The following is a 22,306-nucleotide window of genomic DNA, read 5'->3' on the forward strand; positions in this document are numbered from 1 at the left end:
CAATGTGGCAAATAATTGAACACCATCTGGTTTGTGGTTGGCTCAATTTACAGAAAGTTATTACCTGACAGTCATCAGTGCAGTGGTGGAAAATATAGAGGCTATTGACTTAACTGAATGCTCTAACAACATGAACAGATAGGAGATACGAACTCCTGGCATGACTGTCTGCAGAATAAGTCCAACTGACCATGTGTATTTGCCAAGTAGCATCTTCTCAAGGTGGAGGAGGAGTACAAGGAACAAACAGCTACAAGAAAACTGCCATGCAGTCTCAATGTCTTACTGCCTGAAAACCCTGTTCATGGGTACAAACTGTCAATTCATCATCAGTATCCGATCACTTGCAAGTCCAGCACACAGTTTTAATCTGTGAAAGGGTTTTGAATTTATGATACTTACCATACAATGTGACACAGAATTTTTTTTCTTTTTCTTTGTTCATATGGCAGAAGTTCATAACACCTAACAGGAGCAGTATCAGCAATACTCTTCTTGTGTAGCATCCACTTCATGCAACATCCACTGTAAATTTACTGCAGATTAATGCATAAGGTAAAATAGATGTGAAAGTTTAATCATTAAAATAAAATCAAAAAATGTCTGGAGATACAAAATACTAGAAACTACAAGCACATTTTATTGAGTAATTTGTTCCAAGTGCACTTACTGAGTAAACGTTTACTTTTTCATCCAGGAAATACAGACACTGTCATCTGAAGACAAGACTTCTGAGACGCCTACAGTGCCTGCTCCAGCTGAGAACATGAGTTCTGCCGTCGCTCGAGTAGATGAAATGCATCCTGCTGCTCCTGGTGAAATGCAACATTTTGAGGAGCAGTTGTCTTACATGGAGGTTCCAATGAGTAAGCTGCATAATTGGTTTTTTTACTGAACATCAGTATCATATTTGCTTTTGGAATTACCCCTCTTGAGAGAATATATAATGGTAGTCACTAGTGATCACTCAATTTTGGTAATGCACACACAAAATTTTGTAACAATAGCCCAGCAGGGAGTTTCTAAGCACTGAAATGGTTTAGTGCCAGTCAACACTGAACTTTTTGTTGTTCTCATTTCATTCCTCTACCGATCAACATTTCGTTTTGCAATTCAGATAAGTGCTCCTGAATGTAAACTCTTTCATGCTGAGCTTGCATCAGCAATGCACCTGCTGTTTGTGGCCTGGTGCACATCATGGCAGTCCTGACTGTTATGACCATTTCTGTTGCACAACGTGGTGTGCTTGTTGTACTAAATTATTGTCATTGCTGTGTTTGTTTATTTTGATTAACAAAACTTTACAGTAAAGGAAAAAATTACATTTCATCAATAATTTTGGTTATTGTATAGTTCAAAATGCAGGACAGCACAGAATCCAACATAGTATTGTTTATCACAGTACTGCTGGGATGTTTTAATGCTGCAGGCAACATAACCTATGAAAGGGCACCTGTCTTATAGATATAATTCAACAGAGCTTGGAAGTGCCTCCATCATTGTTGCAAAGGATTTTGCTCTCCCGATCTGTGGTATGCTGATTGTGTTCTTTCTTAATGATGTTTCTCTAGAATTTTCAAGTAATGGCCAGATGAAACTCAGAGTCTAATATGTCCATGAAGCACATGTTTGCAAGGTGACAGCTCAGTTGTGAGCTGGTGAAGCCAACCAATGTTATGTCATGAGAATAACTTTAATTCTTGTTGTTGTGCAGATGTTACATGTATTACATTTTGATGACTCATTTATGTTTGGCATTTTAATGAGATCATTGGCAAAAGCCAACAGCTTGTATCTGAAGCTTCAGTTAAACCTGTGCTACTCTTTGAGTTCAAGAAGAGTTAGTCTACAACTGAAAAAAATTGAGTTGCAGTTTCTCAGATTGTCAGTAACTTCTTAGCCTATTTATATGACAGACCATGTAGTTTTGTGACTGACCACCATTCTTTTGTTGGCTGACAAGCTGAAGAATCCTTCAGGACAAGTGGCAATACAGACACTGGAGCTTTGGAAATACAAGATTACATTAATATACAAGAATGAATGCAAACACAAGAATACCAACTGCATTGGAATCAGTTGGAGGAATATTATAGTGCTGGTTATATTCCAGTCATTGTTGCACTACCTAACGTTACAGCCAAACAAAGTGAAGAGCGATCTTTACTAGATGATGTGCAAGACAAAAAAAGTGGTCAGTGAGAATCCAAGTAAATAGACGGAACACCTTATATAAGCAATTATGATCCTATGGGACAGAATTGGTTGCTTGTTGTCCTTGCTTATTTACAGGTGACCATACTCTAGTATTTTCAAGCTGCTCAAACATCAGCTCGTGTGGGATTTGCGTAGGCCCTCACTGGAACTGGAAGCCAGGGGTGGCCAATAGAGATAAGAAAATGAAGTGAGTACGAATCTCATGTTCGGGTTGGATACTTCACAACTCGAGGTACTGCTGTTACATCAATGCTAATGGGCTTCCTTCATTCCTTCTGTAGTTCCGTGAGTATGACGAGTCTGAGAAGTGTGCTGTGGTGGTCGCTTCATACTAGTAGACGCATTCTCCCTTACTGAAGCTTGCAGGGGTGTATGAGGCTAGTTGTGACTTACTGTTGGTACAGGACATGGGTATATGATCTTACTGCTGTAAAGAAGCAGTGATAAAATGAAATGACTAATTATCAGGATCAAATGGGCTTTAACGAAGCTATATGTTATGAGGCTGTGGAGGGTTTATGACGAAAATTAGTTGTTGTGAAGTATACAATTTGAAATGTGTTCCAGTAGAGGAGGAGTGATATCTGGAACAAGTTTCAACCTAAAGTCCACACTTCAGGCAAAAAAATGTACAAATTTCATCCAGTGCAAACAAAGTGATTGTATTCTTGTTTATTCCAACTCCACTACAAGGAAACGTGCTGTGTCAAATGAAAACTGGGCACAGGCGACATCACTGTTATATCCCTGTGACAAAAAGCACACTATTTATGTATTCATTTGATCATGGCAAGTAGCTTTCATGGGATAATAGTGAGTTGTGTAGTTTATCACTCATTTCTCTAATTTATCTAACAATTAATCACCATTTAGCAATTGCGCTTCATCCTCATGCCATGTTTTCTGTTACTGTTGTTGCAGGCTCAGTAATGGCTTGAGAGAGAGAGAGAGAGAGAAAGAGAGAGAGAGAGAGAGAGAGAGAGAGAGTGAGTGAGAGTGAGTGTGAGTGTGTGTGTGTGTGTGTGTGTGTGTGTGTGTGTGTGTGTCAATGTAATTGTTTGACATTTTCTGAACAGATATTAAAAATTAAAATAAAGTTACAGCTGTATTTGAAAAAGTTTTATCTATATAAATATATTTACAAACAGGACAACATTCACTGTTAACCAGTCAGTGGTTATATTGGTATTTAAATTGCTTCTGTGCTTTATGCAGGTTGGAAATTTTGTGACATTACACCTTGCATTTGAAAATTGCTGTAAAGCTGAAATGATGATTGTGTAAAATAAATGAAATGTAATTCTTTCAGAACAGTTGTGTATATAGGGGAATGCCACAAGTGCACTGTTAGGCTTGTGAACTCGTGACCTTGCTCTCCTTTTTGAGTGAGGTGAGTCCACTTGTGCCCAACAACAGACTCAGATGACAAGTGGACAGTGGCGGAGACTCATGAGTTGCATCTATGGGCACACAGAGATGGAGAGTTCAGAGATGATGTCAGAAGACTGTCTGGCGACTTTAAAGCAACTATACGAAGCTCGTTTCTGATCTTGAATGGACAAACAATTGATGTGTATGCAATAGGGCAGCTGGGCTGTAGCCAGCATGACTGTACTGCTCTGGCTGAGAGCCTTCAAGTAGGTGTGGCAAAGTTGCTTGTGGCATGGGCAGAACACATTCAGTAGGGCTACCGGGGTAGGGAGGGGGAGGGTGGGGGTGGGGGGTTAGCTTATACTAGTTGAGGCTGCCTGCAGACAAGCTGAGGGGTGGGGTGCCCATTGGAACAGACTGATGTAAGCCGTTGTTGTACAGTATCCCAGCCATGAAACAATGTGCCTCAGTTACCCCTGGGAAACCTTTTACCACTTACTGCTGTAGTTGCTCCAGTTCACCAGATTAGACTTTACCTCCTTGGAAGGTTTCTCCAAGTCAACAAATAGGAATAAATGGCTAGAAGTGCGCACTGACCAACTCACTCACAACCATATCAGCAGTACGCTGCAGACACTGGAAGGTTTCTTGTAAAAGACATAATTTTTGAAGCATGGAGCACCATGTGCAATGACCTCTGATTATCAAAAGGTGTTTCAGTCAAGACTGGTGTCAGAAGTAATTTTACGATGCAGCTTCATCCACACAGTGATAACTGCATACCATCCACAGCTGAATGGCATTTCAGAATATTTTATTAAGGTGTTGCCGGATATGATCCCGATATACGCAGATGTTAATCAGAGAGACTGGGATACAATGGGTCAATCCATATGATGTAGTCCAGTGATTGTTGCTTGACCATTTTTAAATATTTTAATTTTTGTATAATGTCATTGCCCTATATTTGAGAAGTTCAAAACAGTTTTTTAAAATAATTTATCTTGCATCTTTACTGGATGGTGGCCATTTTTATTTGTAGGTGCGAGACGATTTCTCAGTCTGGAGACATTAGCAAAAATTTGAATGTCTCTGCACTGGATTAAGTTCCAACATTGCAATTGACATGATTGTTTTTAGAAAAGTGTTCTCTACAACATTGTCTATTACACAAAATACCCTAAATTCAAAAATAACCAGTCAAAATGACCTCCAGAGTTTGGTATTCAAATTTTCAAAAATCCACGTTTTGGCCTTAAACAATAAACAAGGAGTGATTTATGAGTGTCTATTTTTTCCTATAGTTAGATATTGTACACTACTAGCCTCATATAGAGCAAGAACACTTACAAATGTTTCCTTAATTTTTTATTGAATTTTGAAATTTGAAAATTTTCATTTTAGTAACAAACAGAAGTTTCAGAACAGATTGGCTACAACAGTGCCACACCCAGCAATAATGTACTTCTACAATGCCACACCCAGAAATAATGTACTTCTTTATTGAAAATAAACCTAAACGTAACTGGGCATTTTTATTACCATAGGACAAAAGTGAAAGCTGCTATTGTTTAATATCGCATTATTAAAAATAAATAAACTAAATGACCATTGGGTGATAGTGTTAACTAAATATATCTCACAATTAAATTTTATTACTATGAAACAATAAACCATTTAAATAGGCAACAGCCATAAGATCAGTTGTAGAGTAATGCGAATTATTTCCTCATTTTCAAAAATTCTTATCTTTGTTCACAGTCAGATATCAATGTTGAAATTTTTACAGTACATTGCTGTCATATAGGTGTACAAACTGTGCAAAAATCATATTTTTATATTCAGTCCCACCTGAGATAACTAATTTGAAAACTTTACAAAAAATGAAAATTTTCAAATTTCAAAAATCCCTATAAAATTAAGGAAACAGTTGTAAGTGTTCTTGCTTTGTATGAGGCTAGTAGTGTATGATATCTAACTATAGGAAAAAAATAGAATCTCATAAATCACTCCTTGTTTGTTATTTTTGACCTAAAAAGTGGATTTTTGAAAATTTGGATACCAAACTTTGGAGGTCATTTTGAGTGGTTATTTTTGAATTTGGGGTATTATGTGTTGTAGAGGACACTTTTCTAAAAACAACCATGTCAATTGCAATGTTGTAACTTAACCCAGTGCAGAGATACTCATATTTTTGCTAATGTCTCTAAACTGAAACATCGTCGCACACTTACAAGCGGAAATGGCCGCCATTCAGTAAAGGTGAAAGGTAAAATTTTTTAAAAAACTGTTTTTTACTTCTCAATTATAGGGTAATCACATATAAAAAAATTAAAATATTTAAAATGGTCAAGCAACCGACTTAATTTTTACTGCACAACTTCGTTTGGATTGACCCAATACTACCTATCAAGACATTCACACACAACACAGAAATTGAAGACACCGCTTTTCTTTATGCACATGTGGAAGATTGGAATCGCAGTGGATTCTTTGTTTCCCTTTCAGCATGATTATTATGATGAAGATTAAATCAAATAGCTCTATAGCTCATTGCAAGAACTGCAGGATGATGTACTGGGAAGGCACCGGAACATTGGGCCGAACATGGGGAGACACGGGCACGCTAGAGGGCAATGGGCCTGCTTGGCACCCAATGACAGCACCAGGGAAGGCAGTGCTATCACCATCTCTGTGTCATCCTCAGCAGACAGGTCCCAGTGTGGAGGAGATGGTGTTGGACCCATTGGCAATGATGGCTGAGGCGATGATGATGAGGAGGTCGGCAAGCTGCTACAATGGATTCGAGGCTGGAGACAGACCGGCACCCAGCACTGGGAAGCTGGAAACCCAGGGCGTTGCACGTGGAGGAAGCAACCAATGGGGCAAAGCCACTTCAACAGCAGGTGTCGACAGGCTTGAGACAGAGGGCAGCGGGCCGAGCTCCAGCAATGGGAGCTACATCTGTGAACTGGTAGCTTCCAGCAGCGAATGGGGCACAGCTGATCAAAGTGTTGTGACACTAGCCCATTGGCTATACGGACATCACAAAAATGGCATCCACGGCAGCACACAACCGTGGCCGGTATCCACTTGGGCCAGTGACCAAACCCTCGTGCCCACATTGGCGATCCCAGTGCAGATTGGCCAGATGAATCTAACCTCAGCAGGTGCGGTGCAGGCTGCAGAAGGTGGAGGAGCATGCATGGTTTCCAGCTGTGATGCAACTCAGCCGACTCTGCTCCCACATAGGCATGAAGTGATAGGTGCTCAGAAAACAGAGAAGGGCATCATCCAGTAATGAATCCACAACCAACTTTTTCATTTGGGACCTGAATGTATGCAATAGTCATTCTGCCTCGCCGCTTGATTGAGGGGTAAATGGCAGAGCTGTAACTTGACAAATGCTGTGAGGGGGCAAAAAGAAAACAGTTGAAAGGTATGAGAAATGAATTGAGGCCCGTTAACTTAAACTAAGACATCTGCTGACATCAACGCACACTGGAGAATGTAAGGAAACCAAGAGAATGCATCCACAACCAAGAGCCAATAGGAATTCAAGAAGGGACCCAGAACATCAACACAAATGCGTTCCCCTGGCTGGTGTGGAGCAGGCCAGGGGACAGGGACGCCCTGGGAGATGCCTGTTGTTGGGCACAGTGCTTACAAACCATGACAAAACAGACAATTTCACCATCAGTCCTTGGCCAAAAAACATGTCTCCTAGCCAACATTTTAGTGCACAGAATTCACCAATGGCCCTGGTGGAGAAGCATAGAACCTCGTGCTGTAACATGGCTGGATTGACTACACTGGGAGTGTGATCTTCCGTAGACAACAGCAAAACACCATCAAAGACAGAGAGGTGATACCGTAAGGAAAAATAGTTTTGTGGGTGGTCCAAAGCTCATCCCAGTGTTTTATCTAGCAAGCCGTGTTGAACAAGGTGGCAACAGCAGCTACTATGTGCAACTAGAGATTTAAGTCTGACCAATTATGATCTTTGAGGCTGACAGGAATAGGACGCACATGGCAAAAATGAGGCTGAGCCATTGATTTCAAAGAAATGTGAGCAGAAAAATTCATAGCACATGCTATACGTTCTGAAAAAAAGTCTAAAAACTCCTCACGTGGAGGTTCCAGTTGACATTCTGGTACCTGGTTGGACACAAGGTGAACTACATCGGTGATAGAAAATCCAAATTCCTGAAATGTGTCCATCCTGAACAAGTTCTTAACATCAGCATCAGCAACCACCAAAAGTGTAATAGAAAGAACCACTGACTTGCAAGAGGCAGATGCCGTAAATTGTCCCAACAGCACAATCTTTTTTTATAACTGGTCAGCTTCCACGTGACTGGTGTCAATGGAGACGAGTCTAAACTTATGTATGTTTGATAATTATGTTGACCTGTGGCAAAAAATACTGAACTCTATAAACAACTTGGGAGAAGTCACAAGCACTGGAGTCACACAGATTACGTCCATGTCCATATCCTGAGCAACCTTCTGTGAATGAGACACTGAGGCAGTATGGCATTTCTTCTGCCAAGTATTACGAGTAACCAAGAGCTTAGGGCACACCCGATGTTCATGTTGGACAAAACATAAAGGACAAGATGAAAATATATAATGCTGACGCTGGCATGCAGTCATGGTTGCTTGGGCTGGCCTTGGTCTGCTCGGTGCTGGACCTGCATGTATACCGCCACCACTATCACTTCCTTGTGCAAGCTATCTATTGTCCTAGTGGGCACATCTTGTGACACCATTGCCACATTGACCCAGGCTTCAGTTTGGTCACCCACTTCAAAAGATTGTGCTATTTGCAAAACTTCTGCAAACAGGGATTTTCTCAGAGTAAAGCCTTCTAGCACACTTCCTTGTCTGGAGCTAAAAGATAATAGCTTCACACACCATAGTGTCTGCATAATGTCATTATGGGTATCAGTAACAAACTCATACTTATGGCTAAGGCCGTGAAGTTCAGCTTTAGAGGCCATGTATGACTGGTTTTGTTTCTTGTGGGATCAGTATGATTCAACTCGTGCCGCTATGACATGCGTTCATTTGCAATGGTAGTTGAACAATGAACTGCATGTGATCAAAAGTAAGAGCTGCCAGTTCTTGTAAGAAGCAAGCTGACACAGTAATTGATACACCTTAGGTGGAATCCATGAGAGGAATAAGGCTTTGCACAAATTCGAATCTGTCACACCGAAAACCAAAAAATGCTGTCTGAGTCTTTTTTAATAAGCTTACTAATCCTGGTCTGAATCATTATATGGAGGAAAAGTGAGTGGATTTACCGGTCGAACAGTACACTGTCTGTTAATGGAGGCCAACAAAGTGGTCTCTGCAGAAGTAAGCTGTTCAATCAGGGCCAATAGCATGGTGTCCACAATGACTAAACCTGACAAAATGGCACTTAAAGACTGCACACACAGAAACTGTTCCAAACTTGTCACCAATTGTGTAATAACCAATCCAAGTAACACAAACATGGCTTTATTTATAAACCTCTGAACAATAATGGAAAGAAGCCTCTCATGACTCCACACGTAACAAGACACAGAGTAATCATACAGAAGGTGCAACATAAGCGATATACAGAACAACTAATGTGAGCAGTAAAAACTAAAAGAATATAGTAAGAGTGAGTTGGCACTGTTCCATGCATATATGATATATGGGCGTGAGTCACCGGTAGACAGCACCGTGGAGTCTGTGCCGTGTGTACGCTTCCTACAAGCGGCCTTTAGTGGCCAGCCCATGCTGATGCCATTGACGGTTGATTTAAGTACGCACACACGGCAACACTACACTTGGTGCACACACACTCACATGCAGGATGCAGCATTATTAATGGTGTTTCACTAGGCAGTTGATTAAATTAAAATTCATTTTTTCTTACAAGAAATATTCTTATTCCAATCCAAAATCCTGTCTGTAAATTGTGCTGAACTCTAATTCTGGTTGTGCGATACTATTTTGATCATGTATAGGATAAAAAATTTGTGTGTGTTGCTCCAGTAATATAAGGTATTTGCACGTGTGTAAATTGTGATTTGGTGGAATTACGTAATGTATCAGGATGAGTATATATTTAAATATTCTTATTTACAGCTTCATGGCAGGAATGTTATGATGAAAATTCTGGCTATGTCTACTACTGGAATGTTGAAACAAATGAAGTTAGTTGGGAGATGCCCGCAGCATACCAATATTATTTTCTCCAACATCAGCATTGGATGCAACAAACTCAGATGCCAATGATGCTTCCCGAGTATGGTGTTCTTCCTAACATGCAAACCCCAGGTATATATATAAAAAAAAAAAAAAAATGCTGCACATATTCCATTTATGTAGCTTCTAGAAAAAACAAATTACCAAACATTATATGAAGACAGTTTCAAATGCTGTGAGGATTAATTTGAATAGGACATGACCAATTTCCTTCCCCATTTATCCCTAATCCATGTTGGTTGCCTCATTTGCAGTGGTACAAGCAGTTCCTGTGCTGGTATGCTGAGTATATCAACAAGACTTTCATATCCCGGAACTACCCTTCAAACTCTGTCCGAAATCAGATATCCTGTGCCACGTCTCCAAACACACTAAACACTGCTCTCACACCTGCTGGTCATCCAGAAAGCAGCACCCCATTCGTCTTTCATCCAGAACTGGAATAACTAAATCACATTGTCCAACAGGGCTGCAACAACCCTCTTAGTGCCATGTAATCCCCAAAGTCTTTCTCACCACTCTCAAAGGGGTATTCTACTACCCATTCAACCTATATGATATCATTGTCTGCCTCTCTGCCCATCCTCTTAACAACCCTCTTTCCCATGTAAGAACCAGGTGAAGAACGTGTTCCATACATCCACTGACTACTTTCTATTCTGGCCTTGTCTGTGGCATTTTGTATCGCATCAGTGGCAGAGCTACCTGTGAAAGTAGCCTCGTTGTATATCAACTTTGTTGTAAAAAACGGCACAGCATTCTATGTGGATATGACCCCGAATAAACTATTTGCTTTAATGAATGGGTGCTCACTACCAAACTATGGCCAGCAGCCATCTGGATCACCCAGTTGCAGAGCATGTTTTGCCATGTAATGCAGTTGACTTCATTGGCTGATTTACAGTTGATTCTATTTGTGTACGCACCACCAACACTCAATTTTCAAAATTATGCAGATAGAAAGTCTCCTTGCAATATAGTATTAATTCCAGTAACCCCTTGGTGTCAGTATCCACTAATCCCAGTCTGTCATTTACTTCTCCCTCTCCTGTATGCAGCTCGTCCCATCTCACTGTCATCACGCCAGCTTCTCATCCCCCACCCCTGCTGCATACATGCGTGTGTGCTCATGCTCTGTCAAAGTACTTTGTCTGAGAGCTAGCTTATTTTTTGCTTTTTAAAAAATGTTTCTGAGTGGTAATCTAGCATCATGCACATATTATATATCCTTACACATTGTTGATGATGTCCATCCATTCTCATATACATTGTTTTCAAAATTTATGACTTTACTGCTAATCCCGGTTAGTCTGTTTAGTGTTTTAATGTTGTCTCTTGATTACTACTATTCATAATTGATGAGATGAGCTACAAAAAATTCCATACCATGTTTCCTCAAAAAATGTAATGCAGGAATGTGTGGTGTAATGCTTTCCTAATGTTCAGTGAAGTGGCTGTCAATTAACATGACAGAAATTCTATTTTGGCAAGATGATGCTATACAAGCTGTCACATTTTTGTTCGTGAATAAATTCAGAACAATGCTAGCTGCAAGAATTCATCTGTACCACAAAATAGTTGTCATGTTTTGTTCCATTTTCACTCAATGATGATGGATGCTAGTAACACCAGTATCATAAATCTTTGTCTTAGCTCAGTAATGACTAATTGTGATGGGAAACTGAATGCCACTTTATGATCCTCCAATCACTGTCTAACCTTATGGTTGATTCTATGATAACACATGAAGGTTCAACCTGTATTGCGATCTAAGAGGTGGTAGTGGTATATAGAGGGCTTGAACTATTTCAGTGTGCAACCACCTCATCTGATCCTTTTATCTTCAGAGCAGCAGCCACTGAATTTGAAATTGTTGCCATGATTATTGAAAAGTAAATGCGTGAATGGAATTATAACTGCTGATCAATGACTTGTTATTAAAGTCACAATAATAATTTACAATTAAATCATGATTGTTAACTGTATACTGTATCCCATGCTGTAGCAAGTTTGCATAACAAATGTTTGTCACAGGTTGACTGTCAGCTCAAAATGTTTCTTCCCTTTCTGTTTTACTTACATCACTTAATTCATTTTGCTTCTGCCTTCGGAACCTTGTAGTCTCTCATGTGTTAACAATTAGATCACATCCACTCTTCCTGTCATATTTCACAGGTCATCATTTGTAAAGTTTATGGCATTTACTGCCAGCTCAATCACATGATCAAAGTTCGCTGTCCAACAGTTCTGAATATGTTTGTGTGAATATGTGCCATGCACCTTGAGAGTCCACAGCAATTCATTTCTCATGTATCTTGTGCCTTTTATTAAACTCAGTATGCACAAATTAGTATTTTTGCTTATTTTAACACTTCATATATCTCATTTATTTTTTTCTTGCAGTGAGTGCCATGAACAACCCTAAAAACCAACATCTAACCCTACTGATGAATCTACAATAACATCCAAAGGGAGGGTTTGTAGTGTAGAGGGGTGTTTCTTGTGAGCTGCACAACTTCAGTGAGAATGTACACCTGCACATTCTCATTCCAGTATCTGTTACTTAACATTGCTTTAAGCTCTGGAAAGGCAAAGCTTAGTCCTTGTGAAAAATGTCAATTTACACTGGGTTTCAAAGTCTGCATTAAACTGTGGCAGCCTTCGTAGCAGTTCTGTGAGCTGATTTACATATTGATAGAAGGCAGGGGCGTACAGTGTTCAGTTGTGCAATGACTGCCAAAGTCCTTTTATATTTTTTTTATTATTTATTTATTTATTGCATACCCTGGTGCTCACAACACCCAGTAACACACAAACAATCAGCTTTCCGCTCAGAGGCACACTGTCTCCAATCTGTTCCCATGTCCAAAGATGATTTCAAAGCAGAGTTAGACATAATAAAATATGTTTCTTCAGCCAGTGGCTATAACCCTGTCCTGACTGACCATACCTTGCATAGGAAACAAAAATTGAAAGTAATACCCTTCCAAAATAGTTTTTTACTCTGCAGCAGTGTTCATTGATTTGAAACTTCCTGGCAGATTAAAACTATGTGGCAGACCAGGACTCAAATCTGAGACCTCTCCCTTTGCTTAGGCAGGTCGTGAGTTGTGCTAGGATAGCTAAGTTGATGAAGCACTTTATTGCAAAAGGCAAATGTTCCAGTTTTTGAGTCCTGCTCCAGTACATAGTTCTAATCTGTCATGAAGTTTCATGTCCATGCACACTCCACTACAAAGTAAAAATTCATTCTGGAAACAATCCCCCAGGCTCTGGCTGAGTCATGTCTCCATAGTATGCTTTCTTCCAGGAGCGCTAGTACCACAAGGTATACAGGAGAACTTCTGTGAGGTTTGGAAGGTAGGAGATGAGGTACTTTGTCCCAGTAACATCACTCTGATGAGGTCATGTAAGGTCCAAAATTTCAATCAGAAAAATGTAAAATAAAAGTGTATTTGTTTGCATAAAAGTTTTGTTGGTCTTTAGTTGTTGTTTAAAAGACTATTTTTCTGCAACAGGGTGGTATGATAGAAGAGGAATGTCATTTTTTGAGCTTAGTCTCCATTTTTTACTATGAAGTTGTCAGAGGCATTATGATTTTTTTTTTTTTTTTAATTTACAGCTGTTATTGAAGCACCAGCTGTGTTAAAAAGGCCTATAAATCCAAAGAAAATTATCTCCATAGAACAGCACAAGAAAAACTTAAAGAAAAGAAAGAAGAAGAAACATGCAAAGTCCAAACCAGATGACTCAGATGAAGAGTAAGTACCTCATCAGCTTTGCAGCTGAACCTGCATTAAAAGAAAAGTCAAAGTGTGTAAATTCCATGTAAATAAGAAAATGAAAAGCATCTTTAGATGCACTCAAAGTGTATAATTTTAAGATGGATGACACTGTTTCTATTCTGAAAATCTTTGTCATTAAAAATAACTGCAGTTGTAACTTTAAAAGTTGAGAGTGCATTCATTGTAAACAATTAGTGGTGGTGAATATATCATTCTATGTATTCTTGGGATAACTACTCTGCTGCACCATTAATGTGTTACAAAAACACCTGATCCATCTATCTTAATGTGACTCCATTTATCTGACAGTTACTCTGTTATTAATGAAAGAAATGAATTCCTGGTTGTAGTCCATCATTTTTAGTAACTTTACAAATAATACCATGTATTTTTCTTAATGATATTTTTATTTATAGCGTTATTAAAAATGTAAAAAATTGCAAAAAAAAAAAAAAAAATCGTCTAGTTACCTATATGGCATTATTTTCAAAACATTCCGTATGACCTAGGCCACAAAACAATAAAGTATAGAGACCCAAGCACACAAATTATTAACTTTGCTCAACTGTTTGACTTAACGTTCTCCTGTGGCATATTTAGGTGTCATTCTAAATGTTTTTGTTATTGAAAATGTTAATGGAGTTACAAGTTTGTTCATTTAATTGTTTTTGTGGAACTGAGACTTTGCTTCTGTAATAAATATAAAAAGCACAGCTGTTAATAACTGTGGAAAGGGGCACATTGACAAAGTAGTAAGGTTCTTATTGTAAAGAGTTTTATTCACAATTTAGCCTGTCTACCTTGATTTTTATTTTTCATAACTCTGTAAACTATCAAATAAAATGCTTTCATAGTTGTTAAAAATATTGGAAGATTAATTTTTTTCCTCGTCGTCATAGAATTTTAGTAACTGCTTCATCTGCAATGAATGCTTTGTGCAAAAGAAATTGTGAAGCCCTAATAAGAATTGGTAAGGATGGCAAGGGGGAAAGGCACTCTAGGTGACTCACTAGAAATGTGCCCATTCGTACCACACCTGTTTGATTGTGGAATTATTGCATACCGAGTTAGCAGTTTGTGAGCAAACTCTTCTCCAGATAATATTAGCATAGAAATGTGATTTTCCCTTTGAAGATGGTCAAAACCATAACCAGGATAGACTCAGTGTCTCCGTTCTTGTAAGATTGTAATTTACTCTATGTTAGTGATGTTTTGTCAGTTTTTTTCATTGACTTCTCTAGTACTGCATTACCATGTAAACTGTTTTATGATGGTCTGGGACAACCCTACTATATTGACTACAAAAATAATGCATCCCTGTTTTAACAAGCTTTCTATAATATACACAAGTATTGTCAGTGCTGTCTCATACTTGGTACAAAATTGTTGTTAAATAAGATTGATTGTTATTCTGATCTTTCAGAGTTTTTCAGAGGCCACAGTTCAGTGTTAGTCATTTTGTATATGTATAGCATAAATTAATAGGTGTTTCTATTTGATAGTTAGTGTTTAACATATGTTTGGTTGCGCAGTTGATCACAGCTCATGCTTATAACCCAAAGAGAAAGTGGGAGCTGATCCTAGAATATTTACCAGGCATATATTCAGTCGAGGCAATACATGATATATATAAGAAACGCCAAGTACCATCATCATTCAAGTACCTCATTCAGTGTTAGATTCCTCCAAAATTGACTAGATGTGGAGGTTCTCTAAAGTGCGCGTCATATATGTTGGCGGCCGAGTTTAGGTTCGTTCTGCGCATCTGACGTCACAAAACACAGTCAGCCAATGAACAGATCTCGACTGCAGAGCAGAGCACAGACGAGTGTCTTCAGTTTTAGAAACGTTCAGTCATAAATAAAGTAATAAAACACAAGCAATGTCTTGATAGCAGATATTCTTTTATAGAAAGTTTGGAAAAAGCATTCTTTATACCAGTTGCTTCATATTCTATTAATTAATTAAACCAAACAAGCAATAAGACTCCTAATTCAGGCGATAGCAAGGAAAGGGGTTTGTATCAATCTCACGAACCGCTTTTTTCGCAATAAAGAAGAGCGGTAATTGTTTATTTCCTATTGTACTTCGACGAAGTGTGAGTAATTCATAATCATACCAACAGTGTTTGTCAGTATTTTGCGTGACCTGTTAGATGCCTCGTGCTGTTACATTGTAGGACGAGTTGTGGTAGCATAACGGTTAAGGCGTTGGGTTAGTAAGCGAAAGGTGTAGAGTTCAAACCTTGTGCGGTGCTTATTATTTGCTTTATTTAAAGACAATATCAAAGTGTCTTACTTCACGAATTTTATTTGTTTGAATACAATTTTTTGAAATTTCTAGTGCTTTGTCTCTTCATTAACCCTTTCGTTGCTGCAGACATATGCTCCCCGCATTCCGCGCTGTGCGCGATTTTGTCATCACTGCACTGCTCGCTTGTGCAGGCACATGGTGTTCCCACTGCTTTGACACACTTATCATTCGATTTCACAAAAACTATTTGGCCCAAAAATTAGATTTTTACACATCATCTTGATGATACCTTCCCCCCCGTAAATGACTTAATTTTGTTTCGATGTTCAACCCAGTTATTGTGCAGCATTAAATATAGTAAACCATTGCATGAAATTTTGAAGAGTTTGCAGAGGTAAAAGTCCATAGCGTATACTTTCTGTATTGTCGATTTTAGTTGCCACAATTTTGAGAATGAAACGTGGACAAGATACCTAAATTTCATATAAAATTTACTGTATAACAATATCTCATTTAATATAATTACCACATAGGTGTCATATGTAATATTGAGAAATATTCTGTCTTGCGCGACTGTAATAAAAGTTTTATTTACACCGGGAGCATTTGGCTTTATTTTAAAGCACTTCAATCAATGAAAGGTATGGCACACACACAATGGTACTCATGTTCTCTTTCTTGTTTTTGTTCCACAGTCGCAGTTTTACCAATGGTATTGAAATATATTCCTCTTCTGCAACTGTAATAAGTGACGTATTTAGACCAGACACATTTCTCTCTTTTGAAGCATCTTCAGTGGACAGTGTTTTGTCTCCTCCATTGCCAAGTCGCCTTTTGTAGTTTTGTGCTGCGATAACACAATATTCAACATTTGTGTCGGCTGATCAATGTTCTAGCAAATAAATGCTGTTTTTGTGTGCCACACACAAAAATTATATTTGACATAGCTCAGAGCACTTCACTGATAGACGGTATATTCAAGTCCTAATGTTTTTGTAAGTCCACAGCTTTGTTTAATGTATTTTGTCTACTTCCTTTTGGTTGATTGAAGTGCTTTTAAATAAAGCCAAATGTGCCTGGTGTAAATAAAACTTTTGTTACAGTCACGAAAGACGGAATATTTCTCAATATTACATAAGACCCCTATGTGGTACTTAAATGAGTTATTGTTATACAGTAAACTTTATATGAAATTTAGGTATCTTGTCCACATTTCATTCTCAACATTGTGGCAACTAAAATCGACCATACGGAAAGTATACTCTATGGACTTTTACCTCTGCAAACTCTTCAAAATTTCGTGCAATGGTTTACTATATTTAATGCTGCATAATAACTGCGTTGAACATCGAAACAAAATTAAGTCATTTATGGGGGGAAGGTATCAGTCAAGAAGATGTGTAAAAATCTAATTTTTGGGCCAAATAGTTTTTGTGGAATCGAATGAAAAGAGTGTCAAAGCAGTCGGAACACCATGTGTCAGCACAGGCGGGCAGTGCAGTGACAAAATCGCGCACAGCGCGGAATGCAGGGAGCACGTCTCTGTAGCAGCGAAAGGGTTAATGCGGCCGTGGTGGCTTTACTTCATGAACTGCGTGCTACGCCCTAAACGTAAGCTTGCGAACTATGCTATACTATGGTGCTGCTTCTCTTGGTGCGTGAGTCGTGTGCAACTGGCAACGCAGCAATCTCCCGCGTCTGGGCGGGCATGCGCGAGCCGCCAAGATAAAAGAATTGAACTATAGTTAAAGGAAGGCAACCCATACCACCTACAGTGGAAGTTGTAGTAAAACATTCAGCAGTTGAGTGTGATTTTAAATTTGATTAGTGCTTCACATTTTAAAAATAACTGATATTTCACTGCATCATTTACATTTAGAAGTAAGCAAATTTTATTGAGTTGATTCCACGTATTGGAAAAGATTATGATAAATTGTTTTTTAATTTCCTCTAAAAATGTGTTTTTATTTTGCAGGAAGATTGAAATGATAACTTCATATGGGCCCCCAAGTGAAGATGAATCTGATGAAAGCATGCCAGAGAAGAAAAAAAAGAAGAGGCATCATCAGGCAGGTGTTTCAGCTGTACATTGCCCAGTCTTCCCCCAAACAACATTGGGTCCACAGCCACTGGTAAAACCACAAAAATTGCCCACTAAGGAGGCTCAGTTGAGCAAGCAACACCCTCAGTCTATTTCAGCTTGTATAGCTGCTTTACAGCACAAAGAAGATATTCCCCCTGAAGGTGATGGAGTCCGACCAGTTGAAGGAGGAGCTGACACAGAATCACAAGGAGCTGTGACAGATCATAAGATATCACCAACTTCAAAAACTGAAGGTGAACAAAAGGCAAGCCCAAGGTTAAACAGCATACCCACTACATCTGTCAATTCAGAGGAGAGTGAGCCAGCTGAAGGCAATCCTGAACAGCTGTCTTCTCATGTTGAAACAGAATTAAGTGGTGCAAGTATATGTACAGATCCATCCAGTGTACAAAACAAAACAGATGTCTCAGAAAGTTCAGCAGGTGAAATTTCTGCTGCAGAAAATTTTTCTGGTGATGATGTGAATGCAAAAGCAAATGTAGACAATGAAGATAAAACAATTACAGAAAATCAAACAGAACAGTCAACTAATAGAAAAGATGAATTGGAAACTGATGATGCAGAGAATAATTCCACAAAGGAAAATGTTGAGAAAACAGGATCTTTTGCTTTGATAGCGGGCTATGGAGATGATTCAGATATAGAAGAAGAGAAAAAAGAGATCTTGTCCAGGAAAAATGTACCAAATGAAAGGAAGCAAGAGGTGAAGCCAACAATAGAATCTCATAAATCACCTGTAGCAATGATTCACAGTTCTAGTACCACTACACATTCTTCAACAACAGACACACTGTCTGAAACTGACTCAACAGATCAGAAAAGTAAAGTGCCTTTTTTGAAATCATTTGTTCCTAGTGCCACTGTTTTAGAAAATAATCCGAATGTAACATCAGATGTAGCTGCTGCTGTAACAGAAATGGCAGTCATAACAGCTGCATCCTATAGGTCAAGTCTAGATAATAGTGGACGCCGGGGCCTTGGTTTTGAGCCAAGAGAATCAGATAATCATGAAAACTACGAGTTGGATTCACCTGTACAGTTACGTACTGCAGTTCCTGTGCAGAATGCCTTCCAGAACCATGGAAATATGATAAATTTTGTCAAAGCAGAAACCTTGGTTCCATCTACTCACACTCAGGACTTAGAAAACAACAAAGACGAGGAGGCAGAGAAGACACCCACAGTGCAGGAAGAAAAAGAAGGTCAGTCATTATTTTATTATGATTTTTTAGTTACAGAAGATATTATTTCTCTATTTCTAAAGTATTTCAGTAATTTGCGCTACAAGTACAGAGACTCATCAAATTCCATTTCCATTGTTTATTCTCAGTTTGTTTTTATGGGCACTCCTTTTCCCTAAATTGACATTTAAAATATTTCTACTCAAAGAACTAAATATTACATTATGGTTTAATACATGGCAACACACAGATGACTTTGATCTGTGGACAGGCACAAGTTGCATGTAAAAAAAAAAAAAAATTAAAAAAAAAAATTAAATGTTGCGTTTTATGTTCCTATATCAAACATCATCATCGTCATCATCTCTCTCTCTCTCTCTCTCTCTCTCTCTCTCTCTCTCTCTCTTCGTAACACTTGAACAGATTTGCGGAAATCACAATGTAAGTCTAAGACTGGTGGATACCAAGTCCTGACATCTGAATCCTGAGTGGCTAAGGTCAGTGAGCATGACTGGTTGTTGGCAGCTTCTACTTCTACATCTACATCTACATGGCTACTCTGCAATTCACATTTAAGTGCTTGGCAGAGGGTTCATCGAACCACGATCATACTATCTCTCTACCATTCCACTCCCGAACAGCGCGCGGGAAAAACGAACACCTAAACCTTTCTGTTAGAGATCTGATTTCTCTTATTTTATTTTGATGATCATTCCTACCTATGTGGGTTGGGCTCAACAAAATATTTTCGCATTCGGAAGAGATAGTTGGTTACTGAAATTTCGTAAATAGATCTTGCCGCGACGAAAAACGTCTTTGCTTTAATGACTTCCATCCCAATTCGCGTATCATATCTGCCACACTCTCTCCCCTATTACATGATAATACAAAACGAGCTGCCCTTTTTTGCACCCTTTCGATGTCCTCCATCAATCCCACCTGGTAAGGATCCCACACCGCGCAGCAATATTCTACAGAGGACGTACGAGTGTAGTGTAAGCTGTCTCTTTAGTGGACTTGTTGCATCTTCTAAGTGTCCTGCCAATGAAACGCAACCTTTGGCTCGCCTTCTCCACAATATTATCTATGTGGTCTTTCCAACTGAAGTTGTTCGTAATTTTAACACCCAGGTACTTAGTTGAATTGGCAGCCTTGAGAATTGTACTATTTATCGAGTAATCGAATTCCAACGGATTTCTTTTGGAACTCATGTGGATCACCTCGCACTTTTCGTTATTTAGCGTCAACTGCCGCCTGCCACACCATACAGCAATCTTTTCTAAATTTCTTTGCAACTGATACTGGTCTTCGGATGACCTTACTAGACGGTAAATTACGGCATCCTCTGCGAACAACCTAAGAGAACTGCTCAGATTGTCACCCAGGTTATTTATATAGATCAGGAACAGCAGAAGTCCCAGGACGCTTCCCTGGGGAACACCTGATATCACTTCAGTTTTACTCGATGATTTGCCGTCTATTACTACGAACTGCGACCTTCCTGACATGAAATTACGAATCCAGTTGCACAACTGAGACGATACCCCATAGGCCCGCAGCTTGATTATTAGTCACTTGTGAGGAAAGGTGTCAAAAGCTTTCCGTAAATCTGGAAATACGGAATCAACTTGAGATCCCCTGTCGATAGCGGCCATTACTTCGTGCGAATAAAGAGCTAGCTGCGTTGCACAAGAACGATGTTTTCTGAAACCATGCTGATTACGTATCAATAGATCGTTCCCTTCGAGGTGATTCATAATGTTTGAATACAGTATATGCTCCAAAACCCTACTGCAAACCGACGTCAATGATATAGGTCTGTAGTTCGATGGATTGCTCCTACTACCCTTCTTAAACACTGGTGCGACCTGCGCAATTTTCCAATCTGCAGGTACAGATCTATCGGTGAGCGAGCGGTTGTATATGATTGCTAAGTAGGGGGCTTATTGTATCAGCGTAATCTGAAAGGAACCTAATCGGTATACAATCTGGACCTGAAGACTTGCCTGTATGAAGCGATTTGAGTTACTTTGCAACCCCTAAGGTATCTACTTCTGAGAAACTCATTAACAGCTGTCCGTGTTTCAAATTCTGGAATATTCCATTCGTCTTCCCTGGTGAAGGAATTTCGGAAAACTGCGTTCAATAACTCCGCTTTAGCGGCACAGTCATTGGTAACAGTACCATCGGCACTGCGCAGCGAAGGTATTGACTGCGTCTTGCCGCTTGTGTACTTTACATACGACCAGAATTTCTTCGGATTTTCTACCAAATTTCGAGACAATGTTTCATTGTGGAACCTATTAAAGGCATCTCGCATTGAAGTCCGTGCCAAATTTCGCGCGTCTGTAAATTTTAACCAATCTTCAGGATTTCGCGTTCTTCTGAACTTCGCATGCTTTTTCCATTGCCTCTGCAACAGCGTTCGGACCTGTTTTGTGTACCACGGGAGATCAGTTCCATCTCTTACCAATTTATGAGGTATGAATCTCTCAATTGCTGTTGCTACTAAATCTTTGAATTTGAGCCACATCTCGTCTACATTTGCATAGTCATTTCGGAATGAATGGAGATTGTCTCTTAGGAAGGCTTCTAGTGACACTTTATCCGCTTTTTTAAATAAAATTATTTTGCGTTTGTTTCTGGTGGATTTGGAAGAAATGGTATTGAGCCTAGCTACAATGACCTTGTGATTACTAATCCCTGTATCAGTCATGATGCTCCCTATCAGCTCTGGATTGTTTGTGGCTAAGAGGTCAAGCGTGTTTTCGCAACCATTTACAATTCTCGTGGGTTCGTGGACTAACTGCTCGAAATAATTTTCAGAGAAAGCATTTAGGACAATCTCGGAAGATGTTTTCTGCCTACCACCACTTTTGAACAAGTATTCTTGCCAACGTATCGAGGGAAGGTTGAAGTCCCCACCAGCTATAACCGTATGAGTGGGGTATTTATTTGTTACGAGACTCAAATTTTCTCTAAACTGTTCAGCAACTATATCATCGGAGTCTGGGGGTCGGTAGAAGGAGCCAATTATTAACTTAGTTCGGCTGTTAAGTATAACCTCCACCCATACCAATTCGCACGGAGTATCTACTTCGACTTCACTACAAGATAAACCACTACTGACAGACACAAACACTCCACCA

At 39.2% G+C, this 22,306-nt stretch overlaps 1 protein-coding gene across 1 annotated transcript in view; it reads left to right on the forward strand.

Moving 5' to 3' along the window:
• The window catches only part of LOC124722918 (formin-binding protein 4-like), a 252,502-nt gene that overhangs the window by 147,436 nt on the left and 82,760 nt on the right, over positions 1-22,306 (forward strand). The window contains exons 3-6 of the mRNA XM_047248071.1: positions 698-866; positions 9,715-9,906; positions 13,457-13,595; positions 17,848-19,178. Of these exons, the coding sequence (XP_047104027.1) occupies positions 698-866; positions 9,715-9,906; positions 13,457-13,595; positions 17,848-19,178 (1,831 nt within the window). The remainder of the gene's footprint in view (positions 1-697; positions 867-9,714; positions 9,907-13,456; positions 13,596-17,847; positions 19,179-22,306) is intronic.

This window comes from Schistocerca piceifrons, chromosome X, assembly GCF_021461385.2.
Source record: "Schistocerca piceifrons isolate TAMUIC-IGC-003096 chromosome X, iqSchPice1.1, whole genome shotgun sequence".
Taxonomy (NCBI): domain Eukaryota; kingdom Metazoa; phylum Arthropoda; class Insecta; order Orthoptera; family Acrididae; genus Schistocerca; species Schistocerca piceifrons.